Raw genomic sequence first — 18,287 nt, 5'->3', positions numbered from 1 at the left:
GTAATTGAATCCAAGCACCAGGTTAAAATAAAATCCAGCATGGTGACAACTCGTGTTTAGCAGTGTTACTAGAAGGCTTCCACTGAAAAGCTCTGCAGTACCTACTGTGTGTGACATGCTCTCAGCCTGCTGCGGGGCACAGATTCTTAACCACTGCGCCACCAGGCTAAGTCCGCCTCTGAAAAGTCTCCTCAGATGAAGGCCTATAAAGGTGTCAAGACAACAGTCCCTGACCTACAGCCCAGGAACTCTATTATCACCATGTACGTTCCTTCTAAGTTTCTTCCGATTTTGAAAAATCATCCCCTGTCCCCAGGCACTAAGAAGAAAAAAAAGAATACAAGACTTCCAGGATCAGATGCAGCTTTTTATACCTGCCCCTTTCCCTCCACCAAAAAAAAGAAAGAAATTTACAGATAATTAGCCCAACCCAATTTTAAAGAAAACAAGGCTCAGGGAAGTTAAGTGACTTGCCTAAGGTCACACAACTAAAAACCAGAGTCTAGTCACACTGCGTGTCTGACACATCAGACTTCCAAAAATTCTTCTGCCTTAAAAAATTCTCTCATTTGCTGCAACAAGTAGGAAAGACAGTGGAAGGTAAACATTGTCAGCCTGACACTCAGTCATCTGTCAGTGACTCTCACAGTGCAACACGAGATACTTATTGTTAGAACATGGTACCTATTAAAGCCTGTGAGTATGAGAACTGAGGATTTTTCTCTGATGAATCAAAGGACACTAAAAAATTAAAATTGTAAAAGTTCACAAATGGGAGGCCAAACATCCAATGGCTACAATCTTTATTAGGGAGGAGCAATGCCCAACAGTAGATATTAGTCTAACTAATAAATGTAACTTTCATTCACCCCAAACAAAAAGTAAAGATGACCTCATTTCCTGCCCCACCACTGGGAGGGACTGACCTTTTACACAAGACATAAGTTCACACAGGTGTACTTCATTCATGTCTGAGGAAAGGCTTTCTAAACATTGGCACATTCCTTGTACTCCTCAGTAAAAAAGGACGTGTTAATGAAAGTCAGAACATTTCTTGGATCTAGTCTTTCCCTTTTGTTTTGAAAAAAACCCACTCCCCCCATATGGAAGGAAGAGAACTAGAGGTTAAGAATTTAATCCGAGGTGGGAGGGAGGGAGATGCAAGAGGGAAGAGATATGGGAACATATGTATATGTATAACTGATTCACTTTGTTATAAAGCAGAAACTAACACACCATTGTAAAGCAATTATACTCCAATAAAGATGTTAAAAAATAAATAAATAAAGTCTATTTTATCTGGGGGAAAAAAAAAAAAAGAATTTAATCCGTAGCTCAAATACCCGCACCAGGAGAATGGGTGCCTTCAATGCAAATGAACCTGAATCATGCAATACGCATGTCTACCCTTTGCCAAATCTGGCTGAGGAGGGAAATGTGAAGGTACCTGCTCTGCACAGACTTACTAAGATCATAAATATTAACTAGAACCTAAAACTTAAATGTCACTATATTTTAAAACAAGAGAAAACACCGCAAATTAAGACAAACTGCAAGTTTTCCAGACTAGAACAAAGATGCGGATTGCCAAAGAGCTGAATTACTTTGACAGCTATATTGCTTGGTTAGCCTTCTGTGGAAACTGCACAGAAAATGACTACCCTCATCAAGGGAAATCACTTAGCACTCAGTGCCATGGTCCCGTCCTCCCAATCACCTGGACACTGGCCGCGTCTCCAGCCTGCAGCTCCCACAGCCATCCCAGCCTCGGTTCAAACTGAACTGTCACTCACCGCTCACCGGTGAAGCGACGAACTTCGTGATGAACTGAAGGAACATGAGTGACACAGGCGCAGCTTTCAGTGTCCTTTGTTGACACTCTGACAACTAACTCTCACCTCTGTGCCTAGCCTGGCGTGATCAGTGCCGTGACATCTGATCACCACGTCAAGCAACCCCACGAAGGCGTATCTTGCTTAAAACCAAGGAGGAAACCGAGCCTCAGAGCAATCCGCCATGGGTCAGCTGTCCAAGGGCAGTGGCCTTAGAACCGGGCTCATGGGTGACCTTAAACCCCTGCAGCCCTGCACTGCCTCCTGGGTGGAACCTTTTCTTTGGTGAAGTAGTCACACTGCTGCTGCACTGCAGACATGCACGATGACACAGCCAGACGGGGGTAGGGGGGGCCAGTCCACTTCACCCAGAGAGGGCATTTTAAGGAGGACATACAGTCAAAAAGGATTATAAAAATTCAATGGCCTCATGAGCTGTTGCTTCAGCGTTCTTAATCTGGAGAAAGCCTCTTGTTTTCCTTTATATCAGAGGATAATTACTTAAAATGACAAAACATTACATTTACTAAACAAGTTCTAAGAGCTGGCCAAAAAATAAACATTAAAAAAATATATAGGGCCTTCCGTGGTGGTCCAGTGGACAAGACTCTGCGCTCCCAGTGCAGGGGGCCCAGGTTCGATCCCTGGTCCGGGAACTAGATCCCATACGCAAGCCGCAACTAAGAGTTCGCATGCCGCCACCAAGACCCAGCACAACCAAAGAAAGAAAGAAATATTAAAAAATAATAAGTTACTTTGCGTGACCTCCACGTGCCAGGCAGTGGTACACATGCTGCATCAACACTAGGTATTTTTTCTCTACCTGATAGCATAACAACCTGAAGTTGGATTTTTCTTTTAAAAATTACCTGTCTTGTCAGCAGGCCCAGAAAGCATACTGTTAGGTATATTGCCGTCTCAGACTACATCATATGGAAGCAGTATGGTTCTTGCACATGTAAGAATGTATAAAATAACTGACAAAAATGTGATCTCACAAATACACCTTATGTAGACATTTACATTACTACATGGTATTTGCTTTGCAGCACGAGAGAAAGAGGGAAGCCTGGCCATTACTTATGCTCTCTGGGTGATGAGGAAGGGTCTTCCGAATGCCATCCACACGTGGTTGTGTTTGCTTTGCCAAAATACTACCTTTTAGGCCAAACATGAAACCATGGCTGAATGAGATCTAACAGGAAAATTCCATTCATTCTCTTTCCAGGTGCTGTCTCTTAAGGTTGATCCTGTGAAAACAGGAGCCACACAAATCAGGTTTGCAAGTAAGCTGAATGATAACTGAAACAGGACTATTCTGCTGCGGGCTTTGATATGGAGGGAAGCAGCTCTTCGAGATTTCTTTTTAGCAGAACCACACTTAACGTGGACAAGAGTGGCCCCGTCATGTGACTCGTCCTTTAGTCATTTTGTATGTTATTCACTACTTTTGTAAATTTTTTATTTTGATGTAATTTCAAACTTCAGAGAAGTTGTAAGAAGAGTAAGGAACTCCTAGACAGAGCCTTTCACCCAGACTCACCAGCTGTTTACATTTTCCTTCATTTGCTTTGTCACCCCCCATCTCGTCCTCCTTTTCCTCCTCTTTCTCACAAACACACCCACACAATTTTGTGGGAACCATTTGGAAGTATTTTTCACATTCTCTTACCTAACCACAATTAAATTAAACATGTTCTCTTAAAAAACAGTTTATTTAAAAAAAAATAAAACTATGTGCAAGGTACCATATTAGATGTTAGAGATAAATGGAATAAAAAAGCCAAAATAGCTCAGGCCGCCAGTATTCCGTGCTTACTCTGAGGCAGGTGTATTGTCCTGGTCTTGAAATGCTGCCATAAACTGAACTCAATCGCAAGTGAATGACAATCATGCATTAACCAATTCTGTGCTAGGTTTGTTAAGGAAATGAACCAGCAGGGACCCCACCGCTCCAATGTCTTTATGATTCTGGATGTAAATAAGTCTGATAAGGCATGGAAAAGAAGTAAAACGGTTTGAGTCTGACCATGAAGGAAATGTGTAGGGGAAGCAACATCTTTAAAGCTAAAACCACTGTCAAAGAGGCCTGAGGTTGGGTAAGGAGAGATGAGATACTTTTTCCTAGAAACACGAGGATTTGGGGTTGCTCCCCAAAAGCCATGCAACAAAGTTGAAGAGTTCCATTTCCCCCCTTTGTCCTTTCTTTCCCTTCTTCCTTCAAAATAGTTAAATAGCTACTTCTCACCATTTAAAAAGACTCAGAGACAAACAGCCCGCAGATGTATGACTTCTCAATCATCATATACTCGTCAAGAGAACACCTGACCCAAGGGACAGAAGCAGTGCTGAGGGAAGGCAACCCGTTGCCCCGGGCATTCGGTAAGCTCAGCCCTGAAGTCCTCAGACCTTTGACAAGTCACCAAACATTGTGGGACCTGGTTCTTTAAAAAACAGCAACTATTTTCCTTCCAAAGGTGGCCTAAGGATGTGAAAGTTTTAAAGAAGAAAATAATTATATGAATATAAAGAATTAAAGTTACCACTGACATGTGCCAATCGCCACTGTTACTTCCACTGATTACACACATCTTGAAGCTGACCAGTGACATTCAGAATAAGAACACTTTAGTAACAAAGACCGAATGTTGACAGGGGAGTTTCATCTTCCTTGTGAGTTCGGGACACTCTAGCCTCCTGAAGGGCAAACAGTTTTGATAAACTATTGGCCACTACTGGCCCTCAGAGTGAGCTTCTAACCAGTCCCTACATAACATCTCTGACACAGACATATACACACACACCCCATGTCTACGGAGCATGGCAGGGTCTTTGCAGGTTTCCTTGGCAAAGCGAAAGCTGGGAGCACCTAGTATATGACTGGCTATGAGGTGGCACTTGTTCCCCAAATTCATTCATTTAAGGAGGGGTTCCTCGTGAGATTTACTTTCCAGATCCATTTACTTCACTCCTTCATTCATCCTTATATTTAAAGACCATTACTGAGTCATTCTGGGAAACATCAAAAATCAAGGAAACTGACATTTATTCCATTAAAAGCTAGAACTTAAAAAACAAAAAAAAGGACCCACTGTGATAAGAATGTTTCCAAATTCCATTTGGAACTTCCTTGCTTTCTTTAATGGTGGTATGTGTGTAAGTTATATGTGATTTAGCCTTTGGCTGATCATTTGTTTTCATTTTGAGTAGGAAATGAACAATATAAAGAACACTGGCTTCAGGATTCAAGCAAATGGAGTTCTAAGTCAGCCATCCAGTTGGGAGGAGTTGAGGGCTATCTCACAATGCACAGGTGATGTCCAGAATTACATGGCTTCAGACATGTGCCTTTAATTTGTTGCTTTCAGTATTCTATAAATTAGGTAAATACAGTTTGAAAAGTTGTCCAAAAGTATATACAATAATTATGCTGTGGACAAGGGCTTAAGCATTCCTCCCATAAGCACAGTAATCACTGGTTAAGGAAGATAACATACAGTATATGAAGGTGTTATTCAAACTAAAAAACTGCCATATTATTTTGCTATGCTATTTTGGCCATTTGGAGATCATTTATTTTCTACTGGGCTGTATGCTGCATCCAGGATAGTTAAGGATTATTATTTTGATTGACCTTGACATATACATAAATGAGCCTTTCCTATTTTCCCTAAAAAGCTTAACAGGTCAACACAGTGTATGAAGGTCCAGAGGCAGTAAAGAGTTGACATTTTGCTGGAAGACACGTTCTTCCAAAGAAGCAACAATAGATGACCATGGTAGCACTGAGTAACATTTTCAAGAATTACACATCTCAAGCAGAAGACTTTGGACTTAACCCTAGAGGCAATAAGAAAGGACAAAATGCATATGAGTAGGAGGGTGCCACACCTGGTCTTTAAATTAAAAGAGAAAAGGAACCTGGGAGGGGCCTATTAGCCCACTGTCATCAAGAGAGCCTAAGCATGGTGGCTCGGGGAGAGAAAGTAAAAGGAGCCGATAAGAAAGGGGAAAACTGGGTCAAACAGAGTTCTGAGTCCTCGGTGGCTGAAAGATGATGCACCAATATGGAAATACTACATAGGCGAGTCAGAAGGGGAGGGAGGATTTGAGAGCACTGAGGAGAATGAGTTCAATCAGATTCAGATTGAGGTTATAACTGTACATCAGTTCTGGTATGGTTCTTATTATTCATCATTTTCTTGGACCAAGTTACCAAATCAAATCAAAATCATGCAAATAGAAAACAACAATTTTCAGCACCTGCCATTGAATAATGAAGTCTAAGGTCATACCCCTAATTACAAATACTTTTCCCAATGAAATTCCACTCTAGTTCCTATGAGAAGACTACCATAGCATTATAGGATCCCTAGGAAAAAGTATTTCTTGTGTGAACACGCCCAGGGAAGTTAGAAGTCCTTTGATCACCAAAAACCAGAACAGATACTGATTTGTGAAGTCAGTTGGGCTAACATTCCCTAAGTGTCCCCTGCTGCTAAGTGCCATCCTGTGGGCCACAAGCTGCTTAACAACTTCTTTGTTAAACTGCTTGTTAACAAGGCCTTAGTACATAGAAGATGCAGATCACACACACCCATTCAAGAGCTACTCTAATTCAGCCGGGCTAAATATGCAGGTGAGTTAAATTGAACTACAGACTAATTTGGTAGTTCAGACCCCCTAACACTTCCATCCTTTTCAACACACACACACACACACCCACACACAATGTATGTATGTATGTATTTATGAATGTATGTATGCATGTATGTGTGTATATATATATATATATCCTAGTTTTATGATGTCCTTAGCTTAAAACTTTAAAAAAGTCAGAGACCTGCAAAAGCCATAGGTCTTAAAACTATTACAATCAAGATTTGAATTCCCTAGTAAATGACACTAAACTGTAATCTCTTTAAAGTTTTCACACAAACAGCACTCAAGCCTATTGTCTGCTAAAGACAATAAAAAAGTCATGGCCAACAGAGGCCGACCCAATTTGACTTATACTGAAATGAATTATGATAACTGTAAAATAAAAACAGAATGAAGGTATCCGAAGATATTGCTTATGAAACATTCCTTGACTAAAAGGACTTCATACCAGCAATTAGTGGCATTAGGCCATGTGCCCTTTGGCCTTTTCTGTATTTTCCAGGTAAACCTCCATCCAACTTGTACACTTTCCGACAGCTGAGTGGCCCGTCAGGCACCATACCATTGCCAAGAAGCTATCCGTTTTTCCAAGAGGAAATGTGGAACTCTGCAGGGTTTCAAAGCATTCTAATTTCATGCACAAATACATTCCACGACAGAAAGACAGCCTGCTTAAACAAAAGGAGGAAACATCATGACAAAGCATGGTCCCTTGCTAGAGCGGCGCTTTGGGGGTCAGGTTATTTGGCTGTAAACCGGTCTGTAAAGATAAAATCCGAAACGCTGGCTACGGTGTAAGACGGGCCACGCGAGGCACTGTTCTAATGAATTCACTATTTTCCATAATGGGGGGACGCAGATATTTTCTCAAAATCGTGTTCAAGTCTCCTATTGATTTTTTGAATTTCCATTTTCAACGGCGGCCCAAGGAAACGGCAGCCAGACTTGACTCCAATGTACACACAGACTCGGGTTTCACCCCGTCACCTGTTGGCTCTCGAACAACACTCCTCTTTGTGAAACTTACAGCCCTCATTTGAAACAAGTTTCCAGAGAAAACACTTCAAGAAAGTGTTTGAGAAGTCACGAGACTCGAGTTGTAAAAACAAATTCCACACATAGCCTGACTTAGCTGACACAGATTAATGGGAAAACCCGGGCTTTTTAAAAAGGCCGCGGGAGGGGAGTCGGAGGAAAGGATGCCACCGTCCTTCGGGAAAACCCTGCGGGTAAATCGAGATGGGCCGCGGGTGATGGGGCCGCCGGTCTCCGCCGGGCCCTGCGCGCCCGCCTCGGGAAGCCGCTCGGAGCAGGAGCCCACGCCCCGGCGCCCCGGCGCCCCGCAAAACCACCCTCCGCGCCGCGCTGGCTGCTCGGGCCGCCAGGGGGCGCCCGGGCCGCGGGTCCCACTCGGCCCCCGGCTCCTCCGCCTCCGCGGCCTCCCGCCCCCAGAAGCCGAGCTCCAGACCCAGCGGCGGGGAGAGAAGCCCTCCTCGGCGCCGGCGCGAGGCCCGCGAGGGCAGCCTCCCGACCCTCGGGGCCTTCGAAGCCCCCTCGCCACCTCCATAGGGGGCCCCGCGCCGCCCTCGGCGCAGCGTCATCTCCCGGGGACCGCACTCGCCCCGCGGCTGGACGCCGACACGGAGTGGCCGCGGATCCCCGCGTCTATCCCCAACTTCCGACGCGAAACCCTCCCCGCAGTCTCAGCGTTCAGCCGCTGCCGCCCGGCTGCCATCGAGCCCCGGGACCCAGGCGGCGGCTCCCCACCTGCGGCCGTGCGACCGAACGCGGCCTGCAGCCCCTCCGCGGAGCCCTCGGTGCGCACTCGCCGCCCCCCGCTCTGCGACCGGCCGAGGCTGGCGGCCAGGCGCGGGTGGCTCCCGGAGGAAAACAGGGCTGGGTGCTCTGCGGGTCACCCGCGCCCACCCATTTCCGGAGGAGACCCCAGCGGGGCGGGGACCGAGGGGCGGGGGCAGCGAGCGCGGGGGCCCCGTCGCGGCGCAATGCTGGCCCCGCCCGGCGGGCGAGGGGTCGCCACCGCCCGCCGTGACGCGCTCACCGCCGGCCGGTCCTCCGCGAGCCCCCTTTCGGTGCAACGCGGAGATCCTCACCCGCAGCCGCAAGCTAACCTGCCGTGGGCGAACCGGCAAGAGGTCCCCCAGTTCCCCAGAGACCCTCTGTCCCCGACGGCGTCGCCGACTCTGCTCCCCCCGTGTTTGAGTCGCCTACCCCAGGCCACAGCGTCCCCCACGCCCCAGCCCCGCGCCTCTCCAAGATCCTTCACCGCGGAAAGAAAAAACCCGTCTCCCCTCTAGCCCCGGGAGCCGGCCCTGGGCCGGCGATCTTCTGAAGTAACCAGAGCCCGCATTAAAGAAAAGTAACCATTTCGCTTCCTGCCGGTCCTACCCTCCTCGCAGCGCTGCGGGCCGGCAGCCCGGCTTGCGATCCACGCCCTGCTCCGCACCCGGCTCCCGCCCGCAGGAGGCGCCTGCCCGGCCTGATCTCGCTGCCACCCGCTTTCCAGGAACTGTCACTGCAAACCGTGCCCTTGGCAGGTCTCCACGAGGTCCCGCGCACACGCTACTCCTCGAAAAGTTACCCCCCCCCCCACTTGGCCAGCCTCGTAGCTCGAGCACCTACCTCGGTCCGCCCGCTCCGTTCCCGGGAGCCCTAGTGAGTGGAGCAGCTGACATGCAAATACCCCAGGACGCTTATGTAAACTTCCCCCTCCCGCAGGTGCACGCGCGGGCCACAAAACTCTGGGAGCATATGCAAGGCCACCTCTTAAAGAAATCATCTCCACTCTGCCCATAACAATGATGTCAGCAAATGGCACGTTTAACCAAGTTCTCACTTGGAAGGGATCATTAACATATGAATTCTCCTCTTAGGACTTTCCTCGCATTTCGGAGAGATTCCTACTGCTTAGCGCAGGAGATTTATTTTTATCAGTAAATAACAGCAAAAGAAAAGGAACCAGCTCGCGGGATGCACTCAGCCAAGTACATGAAAAGGAGTTTTTATAAATAGGTTAAGTGAATATCATTATTCAAACACAAGAACTATGCTCATACTCAAGGCTAATCTTGTTTCTGAGCTACTTCTAGGTACACTAAGAGAAAGCGAAGCTTGGCATTAGTTGTCTACAGAAAGAACAAAAAGAAGCAAAAACAGGACCTCAAAGCAAGCCCAGAAAGAAACGATAGATTAATAACCCACAGCAGAGGACTGAGTCTTCGGAACTACAAATTTTAATTTCTACAATAGCCTCCTTATCACAAGGTGAAAAAATGCCAGAGGAAGGGAGAGAAAAAGATGCAATATTTAAGAGCTCTATCAGTTTATAAAATGCACATAAATAAAAGCAACTTAAAATGGTCACCAGTTCCTTGGGTATCCTACCTCTTTTTCAGGCTATATTAAAAAAAAAAAAAATCCTTAAACCATCAGGATTCCTTGGGAGTGATTTGCAACATATATGTTTCTACAGTATACAACTGAACAATAGCCCATTGTAACTGACTTAAAAATACACAAATAAGTTGCCATAAATAGAGCAGTCAAGTAAATAATTCTGTGGCCAATTTCTGTTATCTCCGCTGCAAAGCAAGGCAGCTGAGAAGCTGCCTTTTTTTTTTTTTTTTAAGTTACTTTTTTAAAGTGGCAGAGACAGAAAAAAAAAAAAAGGTTGCGGCTCGGCTGGTAGACTAGCTTGGAAACACTGATTTAGACAACAGGATTTGTAATTTAAATAGACTCTCTGTTGGCAAATCTAGACTCCAGTTTTGAAGACAGTTCCCAAACAGTTCTCATATAGAACTCCTCTAGCCTTCAGGTCGTGTGGGGATTTGTGAGAGGGTGGTGGTGGGCTTCACAGGTGACCACTTTCCTCTGTGGAGCTGTGAAATTAACCATGAATACCTAGGCCAGATTTCCTTTATCCTATTTCATTCCCTTTGGGCTTTCTCGGGGAAGTCATCAACTGACAGTGTACAGTCCATTACTGATTTAAATCAAACGCTGAACTATCGTATCATTGTAATAAAGGGAGTATCAGCACGCCAATGCTTCAAGCCTGGTGGATGGATCCTTTTTGAAAGCTTTTAATGGAGAACTACACATTAGCCAAGGCCCCAGAACCCTCCCAACCACAAGCCACAGCAACACTTACGAGTATTAAATGTCAGCCATTGTAAGTATGCTTCCTCTCATGCAGTTACTTGTAAATACTGTTTGTTACATTTTCAACAAGTACTGTCAGCTTTATTGCCTATTGTAAGTGTTTTCAGTGATGAAGCAGTTTGGAGACAGTTAAAAGCTTCCTACTAAAGTTCAATCTGAATGCAGCAGACCTTCCTCTGGTCTGAAAGGCACTGTTATTGTCAAGGGCGAACTTATTCAGGATGGGAAGCAAGGTCCCCAACCAGCATCCTTTTGTTTCAGCCAGGAGGAATATTCACTGCTTGCAGATCACACTTGCGAGGAGGTTGAGAAAGGAAGCCCAGAAATTCACAGGACTCGGTTCCCTCTTGCGATCCTGGTCTCTGCCCTGTTCTCACTCAGAGAGGCCTTTTCCAACTACCCATCCCAAATATCACCCCCCCCCTTTTATTTGTGCTATTGTCTTCACAGCACTTTGCTTGACATTATGTCTATTTGTTCATGTTTGCTTTCTTCTCCCTGAGAAGGTGGGGACTTTGGGGATTTCGTTATTGTATTCTCAGCACTGAGATTCATGCCTGGCACTTAGCAGACAAGTTCAATAAACACGAGTTAAATGAATGAATGATTTTTGGACATTCCTCTCAGGCCCTCACAGCCATACCATACCTGAAGAAGGAATGTTTCCAACCTAAAAGGCAGACTGAACTCCAGTGTCCTAATGGAGGAGACTAAGATAGAAAGACAGAAAAATGCCAAGGGCAGAGAAATAAAGAAGGGAGCATTTTGGTTGTCAAATGCCAGTCAGCTTTATTGGGTCTGGAAGAAAGAGATAAGCATACAAAATATAAAGCACACCTGGGTTCTATTCCTTGGTTCTCCTATGATTTGTATATAGTGACCTTGAGGTCTTTTCTGCTCCTTTCTTCTGTTTTTTCATTTGTAAAACAGACCTGCTTTCTAGCTTTAAGAGTAAGAGTTGCTCTTGGTCTCGGACATTGGGAAGGATTTGTAGCTAAAAGCCAGTCATCTAGGAAGAGTCTATTTAAATGATTGGATGTCTAAGTTTCTGAATAGAAAAGAGAAATCAAGGGCTCTAAAATTCATCAAATGATATTTCACTCACTAAATTGAAGGGACAGTTGGCATAAGTAATGTTAAGTAGGGTGACAGTTTTAGTTTTCAGGACAGCAGTTGGGTAGTTCTGACTATATAGAGATAGGTAACTAAAAGAATCACAACACCTGTAGGATGCAATTTCTAATGAAAATAAAACAGCTTAAAAAATGAATCACAGAGGACTTCCCTGGCGGTCCAGTGGTTAAGACTCCGTGCTTCCCATGCAGGGGGCACGGGTTCCATCCCTGGTCAGGGAACTCAGATCCCACATGCCGTTCGGTGCGGCCAAAAAAAAAAAAAAAAAAAAAAATCACAGAATCAGGCAATGTTAGAGTTGACAACAACCTGTAGGACCCTACATCTTGTCCAGAAAAAGAAACCGAGATCCAGAAAAACAATCATAATCATAATTCTTCATGTTTGTTACCAAATTTGTTACCACTAAAAGTTTACGTAAAATGTTTTACTTTCTTGCTAATTTTAAACATTTGTGCTGTATCTCCGATGGGGCAGTATATCCTGCTGGGTCACTGAACATGTGCAAATTGTAGCATTAGCTGAGTCCCTAGCAGCCCCAGGGAAGGGCCCAAAGGAAGATATCAGCTCTTCCCAGAGTTAACAGGCTGAATGGTGTTTTATAATAGGTTGCAGTTTCTCTAGGTCTCAGATTACTTTCTTTCCCCCTTTGATTACATATAAAGCAATGTGATTAGAGAGCACTGGTTCTTTAACATTTTCTACACCCAATCCCTCTTCAGATTTACTACTCCAGTCCTCCCAGCCATCCGTCCCCTCCCCCAACTCCTACCTCCTTTGTGAGTGAGGAAAATCCTCCCTGCAAAGTACCCAGATGCACGGGGTTTGGAGTTGGGAGCCTTAAAAGTCTATTCTCTGTCAATTACTAGGCTCTGTGACATTGGGATAAATCACTTCTCTAAGGTATTAGTTTTTTTCATTTCTAAAAATGCTAGTGTTTGGGCTAGGTCAGTGGGTAGAACTTCTGAGGAGGGAACACAACCAATTTTTCAACTAAAATAGGAATTTTTTTTAAAATAAATTTATTTATTTACTTATTTTTGGGCGCGTTGGGTCTTCGTTACTGCGCACGGGCTTTCTCTAGTTGCGGCGAGCAGGGGCTACTCTTCGTTGCAGTGAGTGGGCTTCTCACTGCGGTGGCTTCTCTTGTTGCAGAGCATGGGCTCTAGGCGCGTGGGCTTCAGTAGTTGTGACTCACAGGCTCAGTAGTTGTGGCGCATGGGCTTAGTTGCTCCGTGGCATGTGGGATCTTCCTGGACCAGGGCTCAAACTTGTGTCCCCTGCATTGGCAGGCGGATTCTCAACCACTGTGTCACCAGGGAAGCCTCTAAAATAGGAATCTTAATATAGAAACTGATGAAAGTAAAACTGCTCTGTTGAAGCTCTGGGTTGGTTTCTTCCCAAACCCCTCCCACAACTACCTCCCCAAACCTACTCTTCCAACGAGGACCTCAGGCTCCTCCATCTCAGACTAGATGCTCCCAGAGGCTCCGCCAGTTCTAATATTTTTTGAGTCTCTTAAAATTTGATAGCTGGTTGTGACACATTACCAGGCAGGTGTCTTGAGTCTACAGCCCAGGCTGGGTGGGAGAATATGGGGTCAGGTCCTTTCATTTGACTCTCGCTCAGGGTTATGACTTCTAGTAGAAACTGGCAACCGTCTTTGCCCATCCCACTCCTCACTCTCAACTGCTCTGAAATAGCCCTTCCCCACCCCAGGAAATGTTTCTTTCCGTGGACAGATAATTAAACCAGTATTCAAGCACCTTTCCTTAAGTTCTTCAACTTTCTCTACTCCTGTAGACCTGTGGTTAAGTATACAAACATTGCTGAAAAACTGCCAAAATGTTAAGAAATAAAGAATAAATCTTCCAATAAATACTGAGATCTATACATGAAAAGAGATCCAAGATAATATTAAGATGCAAATCCCAATATATAGTATGATCACATTGTTGTAACAAATAATATATGGGCTAGTGTGTGCATAGCAAAACTAGTTAGACGAATATAAATACCAAACCATTAATATGATTTCTAGGGAACAGCAGATGATGGGAAACTATCACTTTTGAGTTTACAGTTGACCCTTGAACAATGCGGGGATTAATCCATGTATAATTCCCTATCCTCAGTTCCTCTGCATCCAAAGATTCAACCAACCACAGACAGTGCAGTACTGTGCAGTGTGGTATTTACTACTGAAAAACATTCGAGTGTAAGTGGACCTGTGCAGTTTCAAACCTGTGTTGTTCAAGCATCAACTGTATATTTGTAAAATAAATGTACTTTTGTATCTTCATGTTATTTATAACCTTTTTCTTTTTATAATGATCATATAAAAATTTTGTAAATGGTTTAAGAAACATTAAAGAAAATATTCTACAATATTAATATAAGGAAGAAAAGCTCAGAAGCAGAAAGTGACTTTCTTGATTTAAGTTATTAGTTGATATAGGAAGATGTATGAATACGTAATTCCTCACTGTGCTATCTTCCACTCAGTCGCAAACTTCAAGGGTGAAATCTCTGCTGCGTTATTTATAATACTTTGGGAAGGGCGTGTCACCAGTCCCACATTTCCATGGAGCCAGACATATTGGAACAGGAGCTGCCCCAGCTGATGCCTCATGAATCCATCCATTGATTCACTGATAGATTCTTTGGTTGAATCAAAAGATATTTGTTGAAGGGCAGCACTATTGGACCTAGACCCTCCCCTTAACTTAAGGACTTCGTATTTAAATTTCATATTCTATTTGTATCTTGATAAAATAGAGGCATAGAAAAATACACAAGATGAGCGGGGAAAATAAACAACTGGTCTAATTTTCCAAAATACATAACAAACCATGATATGTTGCGATTATACTACAGTTGAGGTGTGGTTAAAATTCTAGTACAGGAACAAGAGGAAATGTTGATCAATCAATTCTGGTTAGAAGGTGAGAATCCAGGAAGGTGAGGTGACATCTAAGCTGGGCCTGTAAGGATTTGAATAGTTAATCAGGGTAATGAGTGGAGTTGGGTGTAGGAACCAGGGCCCAGGTTGAGCCAGTCAAAGCTTGAGGGACAAAACTGTGAGCAGCCCTTAGTAAACCCACAGTGAAGTGATGGGAGAACGGGAGCACAGGGGAGAAAGCAGCACCGGGCTCTAAATGGCTGCGTGTGCCAGGACTGCCAGGACCGCTCAGCTATTCCAGGGGCTACAGGGAGTCACAGAAGCTTAAAGAAGAGTGACATGACTGTATCTTTGCCCTCGTTAGAAAGAGGGCAGAGAGAACAGTGCAGGGAAACCAGATGGGAAGAGCCTAGAAGCTGCTCCAGGAGTCAAGGGCAGAAAACACAAGACAGTGCGTCTGAGGGTGTGATTTCTGAGGGCAGACAGACTGGACTGTGGTGGTCCAGTGTGTATGGAGAGGACTGAGGGGTGGCAGATGGGGGCTGACATTCTGAAGGAGTCTGTGTTCCCTTAGTTTACTGGAAAGACAACCAAGTCTTTAGCCCTGATATAAACTCCCGCTTAAAACTGCGGATATATTTCACTGCCCATGGGAGACAAACTCAAGGTAACCTGAAGTATTTACATTTCTAAGCTCAAACTTTATCTTCCTGTTGGAATCCACCCTTAAAATATAGCATTGGCATCCTCCAGTGTTAAAGAGCTCAGGGTCCATCACTGTGAAGGAAACAGGCCCATGACTTTCAGGTTGAAAGATAATCTACGCAGAAGAACTACCCAACCAACGCAGCTGTGGAGATGAAGCGAAAGTGGAAACTTGCTGTGTTATGTGGGGTCTTCACCTAGCAGTTAGTGTTTTGTACAAAACATCTACATAATAGATATTGCTTTGTCTTAAATTTTAAAGTTATAGAATATTTGCTGCTTTACTTCATGAACTACATGATCAAAGCTATTTCACTCACCTGTGTATTCTCTTATGCTATTTAAACTCTCCGCTATCTAAGATGGTTGATTCTCCACAATGAAAAATCTGGGCCAATCAAGGCAGGTCAGCTTTTAACAGTTACCGTGCACAATAACTAATCAAGGCGTTCTTACAACGACTTCCCTGGTGGCGCAGTGGTTAAGAATCCGCCTGCCAATGTAGGGGACATGGGTTTGAGCCCTGGTCCAGGAAAATCCCACATGCCTTAGAGCAACTACGCCCAAGTGCCACAACTACTGTGCCTGCACTCTAGAGCCCGCAAGCCACAACTAGTGAGCCTGCGAGTCACAACTACTGAAGCCCGCACTCCTAGAGCTGGTGCTCCACAAGAGAAACCACCGCAACAAGAAGCCCGCGCACTGCAACGAAAGTAGCCCCCGCTCTCTGCAACCAGAGAAAGCCCGCACGCAGCAACAAAGACCCAACGCAGCCAAAAATTAAAATTAAAAAAAAATTTTTAAAAAGTCTGTGGCTTAAAAAAAAAAAAAGCTTTCTTACAGAGGTGTCAGCAAAGAATTATTTCAAGCAGCTTCTTGCCAAAATGAAAAAGGTCAGCCAAGCTTTCCATAACATTTCTTTATCTTATCTAAGATCCCAAGTCCCTTTCTGCAACTGGAAATTTAAACAAGGTGACTTTGTAGTGGGGACTTGTTTACAAGCTTTAATTAGATTGTGCCAGGGCCAGGAGTTAGAATTCAAATTGTTCTATTGGATTGACTCACATAGCTCTAGATAAGTAACTGTCTGGGTTTTTTTGAAATTTATTTTATTTTTTTTTAAACAGCAGGTTCTTATTAGTTATTTATTTTATACATATTAGTGTATATATGTCAATCTCGATCTCCCAATTCATCACACCACCATTACCACCTCCCCCCACCCCCTGCTTTCCCTTCTTTGTGTCCATACGATTGTTCTCTACATCTGTGTCTCTATTTCTGCCCTGCAAACCGGTTCATCTGTACCATTTTTCTCGGTTCCACATATATGCATTAATATACGATATCTCTTTTTCTCTTTCTGACTTACTTCACTCTGTATGACAGTCTCTAGATCCATCCACATCTCTACAAATGACCCAATTTCGTTCCTTTTTATGGCTGAGTAATATTCCATTGTATATATGTACCACTTCTTCTTTATCCATTCGTCTGTTGATGGGCATTTAGGTTGCTTCCATGACCTGGCTATTGTAAATAGTGCTGCAATGAACACTGGGGTGCATGTGTCTTTTTGAATTATGGTTTTCTCTGGGTATATGCCCAGTAGTGGGACTGCTGGGTCGTATGGTAATTCTATTTTTAGTTTTTTAAGGAAACTCCATACTGTTCTCCATAGTGGCTGTATCAATTTACATTCCCACCAACAGTGCAAGAGGGTTCCCTTTTCTCCACACCCACTCCAGCATTTGTTGTTTATAGATTTTTTGATGATGCCAATTCTAACTGGTGTGAGGTCATACAGCAGTAATTTTGATATGCATTTCTCTCATAATTAGTGATGTATTGCAGCTTTTCATGTGCCTTTTGGCCAACTGTATGTCTTCTTTGGAGAAAGGTCTATTTAGGTCTTCTGCCCATTTTTTGCTTGGGTTGTTTGCTTTTACAATATTGAGCTGCATGAGCTGTTTACGTATTTTGGAGATTAATCCTTTGTCCGTTGACTCATTTGCAAAGATTTTCTCCCATTCTGAGGGTTGTCTTTTTTGTCTTGTTTATAGTTTCCTTTGCTGTGCAAAAGCTTTTAAGTTTCATTAGGTCCCATTTGTTTATGTTTGTTTTTATTCCCATTACTCTAGGAGGTGGGTCAAAAAAGATTAAGAATGTTCTTCCTATGTTTCCCTCTAAGAGTTTTATAGTGTCTGGTCTTACATATAGGTCTTTAATCCATTTTGAGTTTATATTTGTGTATGGTGTTAGGGAATGTTCTAATTTCATTCTTTTACATGTAGCTATACACTTTTCCCAGCACCACTTATTGAAGAGACTATCTTTTCTCCATTGTATATATCTTTGCCTCCTTTGTCATAGATTAATTGACTGTAGGTGAGCGGGTTTATCTCTGGGCTTTCTATCCTGTTCCATTGATCTATATTTCTGTTTCTGTGCCAGTACCATATTGTCTTGATTACTGTAGCTTTGCAGTATAGTCTGAAGTTAGGGAGTCTGATTCCTCCAGCTCCATTTTTTTCCCTCAAGATTGCTTTGGCTATTAGGGGTCTTTTGTGTCCCCATACAATTTTAAGATTTTTTGTTCTAGTTTTGTAAAAAATGCCATTGGTAATTTGATAGGGATTGCATTGAATCTGTAGATTGCTTTGGGTAGAATAGTCATTTTCACAATATTTACTCTTCCAATCCAAGAACATAGTATATCTCTACATTTGTTTGTGTCATCTTTGATTTCTTTCATCAGTGTTTTATAGTTTGCTGAGTAACAGGTCTTTTACCTCCTTAGGTAGATTTACTCAGAGGTATTTTATTCTTTTTGTTGCAATGGTGAATGGGATTGGTTCCTTAATTTCTCT

The 18,287-nt window shown here is 43.8% G+C and overlaps 2 protein-coding genes and 1 pseudogene across 15 annotated transcripts in view; 2 read left to right on the top strand and 1 right to left on the bottom strand.

Moving 5' to 3' along the window:
* PPHLN1 (periphilin 1) overlaps nt 1-4,084 on the top strand; it is a 250,861-nt gene extending 246,777 nt beyond the window's left edge. Inside the window, exons 10-11 of one of the 2 annotated variants that reach the window (XM_082422631.1) lie at nt 3,061-3,118; nt 4,062-4,084. In XM_082422631.1, the coding sequence (XP_082278757.1) occupies nt 3,061-3,118; nt 4,062-4,069 (66 nt within the window). In that variant the 3' untranslated portion in view covers nt 4,070-4,084. Of the gene's footprint in view, nt 1-3,060; nt 3,588-4,061 lie in introns of those variants that run through there. The other variant, XM_082422630.1, reaches the window with a different exon arrangement.
* The window catches only part of LOC309641915 (cytochrome c oxidase assembly factor 8 pseudogene), a 1,056,438-nt pseudogene that overhangs the window by 211,445 nt on the left and 826,706 nt on the right, over nt 1-18,287 (top strand). The window lies entirely within an intron of this gene.
* PRICKLE1 (prickle planar cell polarity protein 1) overlaps nt 1-18,287 on the bottom strand; it is a 106,844-nt gene that overhangs the window by 11,887 nt on the left and 76,670 nt on the right. The window contains exons 3-4 of one of the 12 annotated variants that reach the window (XM_082422560.1): nt 2,991-3,082; nt 102-203 (exon numbers count right to left, since the gene is read on the bottom strand). The exons of 5 other annotated variants lie outside the window; for them this stretch is intronic. The gene's annotated coding sequence lies outside the window, so the exon portion shown is untranslated. Of the gene's footprint in view, nt 1-101; nt 1,733-2,990; nt 3,083-8,261; nt 8,456-8,900; nt 9,045-9,134; nt 12,808-18,287 lie in introns of those variants that run through there. 6 more of the 12 variants (XM_082422563.1, XM_082422561.1, XM_082422565.1 and 3 more) reach the window with 6 other exon arrangements.

This window comes from Balaenoptera physalus (assembly GCF_965194825.1).
Source record: "Balaenoptera physalus genome assembly, chromosome: 13".
Classification (NCBI taxonomy): Eukaryota; Metazoa; Chordata; class Mammalia; order Artiodactyla; family Balaenopteridae; genus Balaenoptera; species Balaenoptera physalus.
This window is presented reverse-complemented; position numbering and strand designations above follow the sequence as displayed.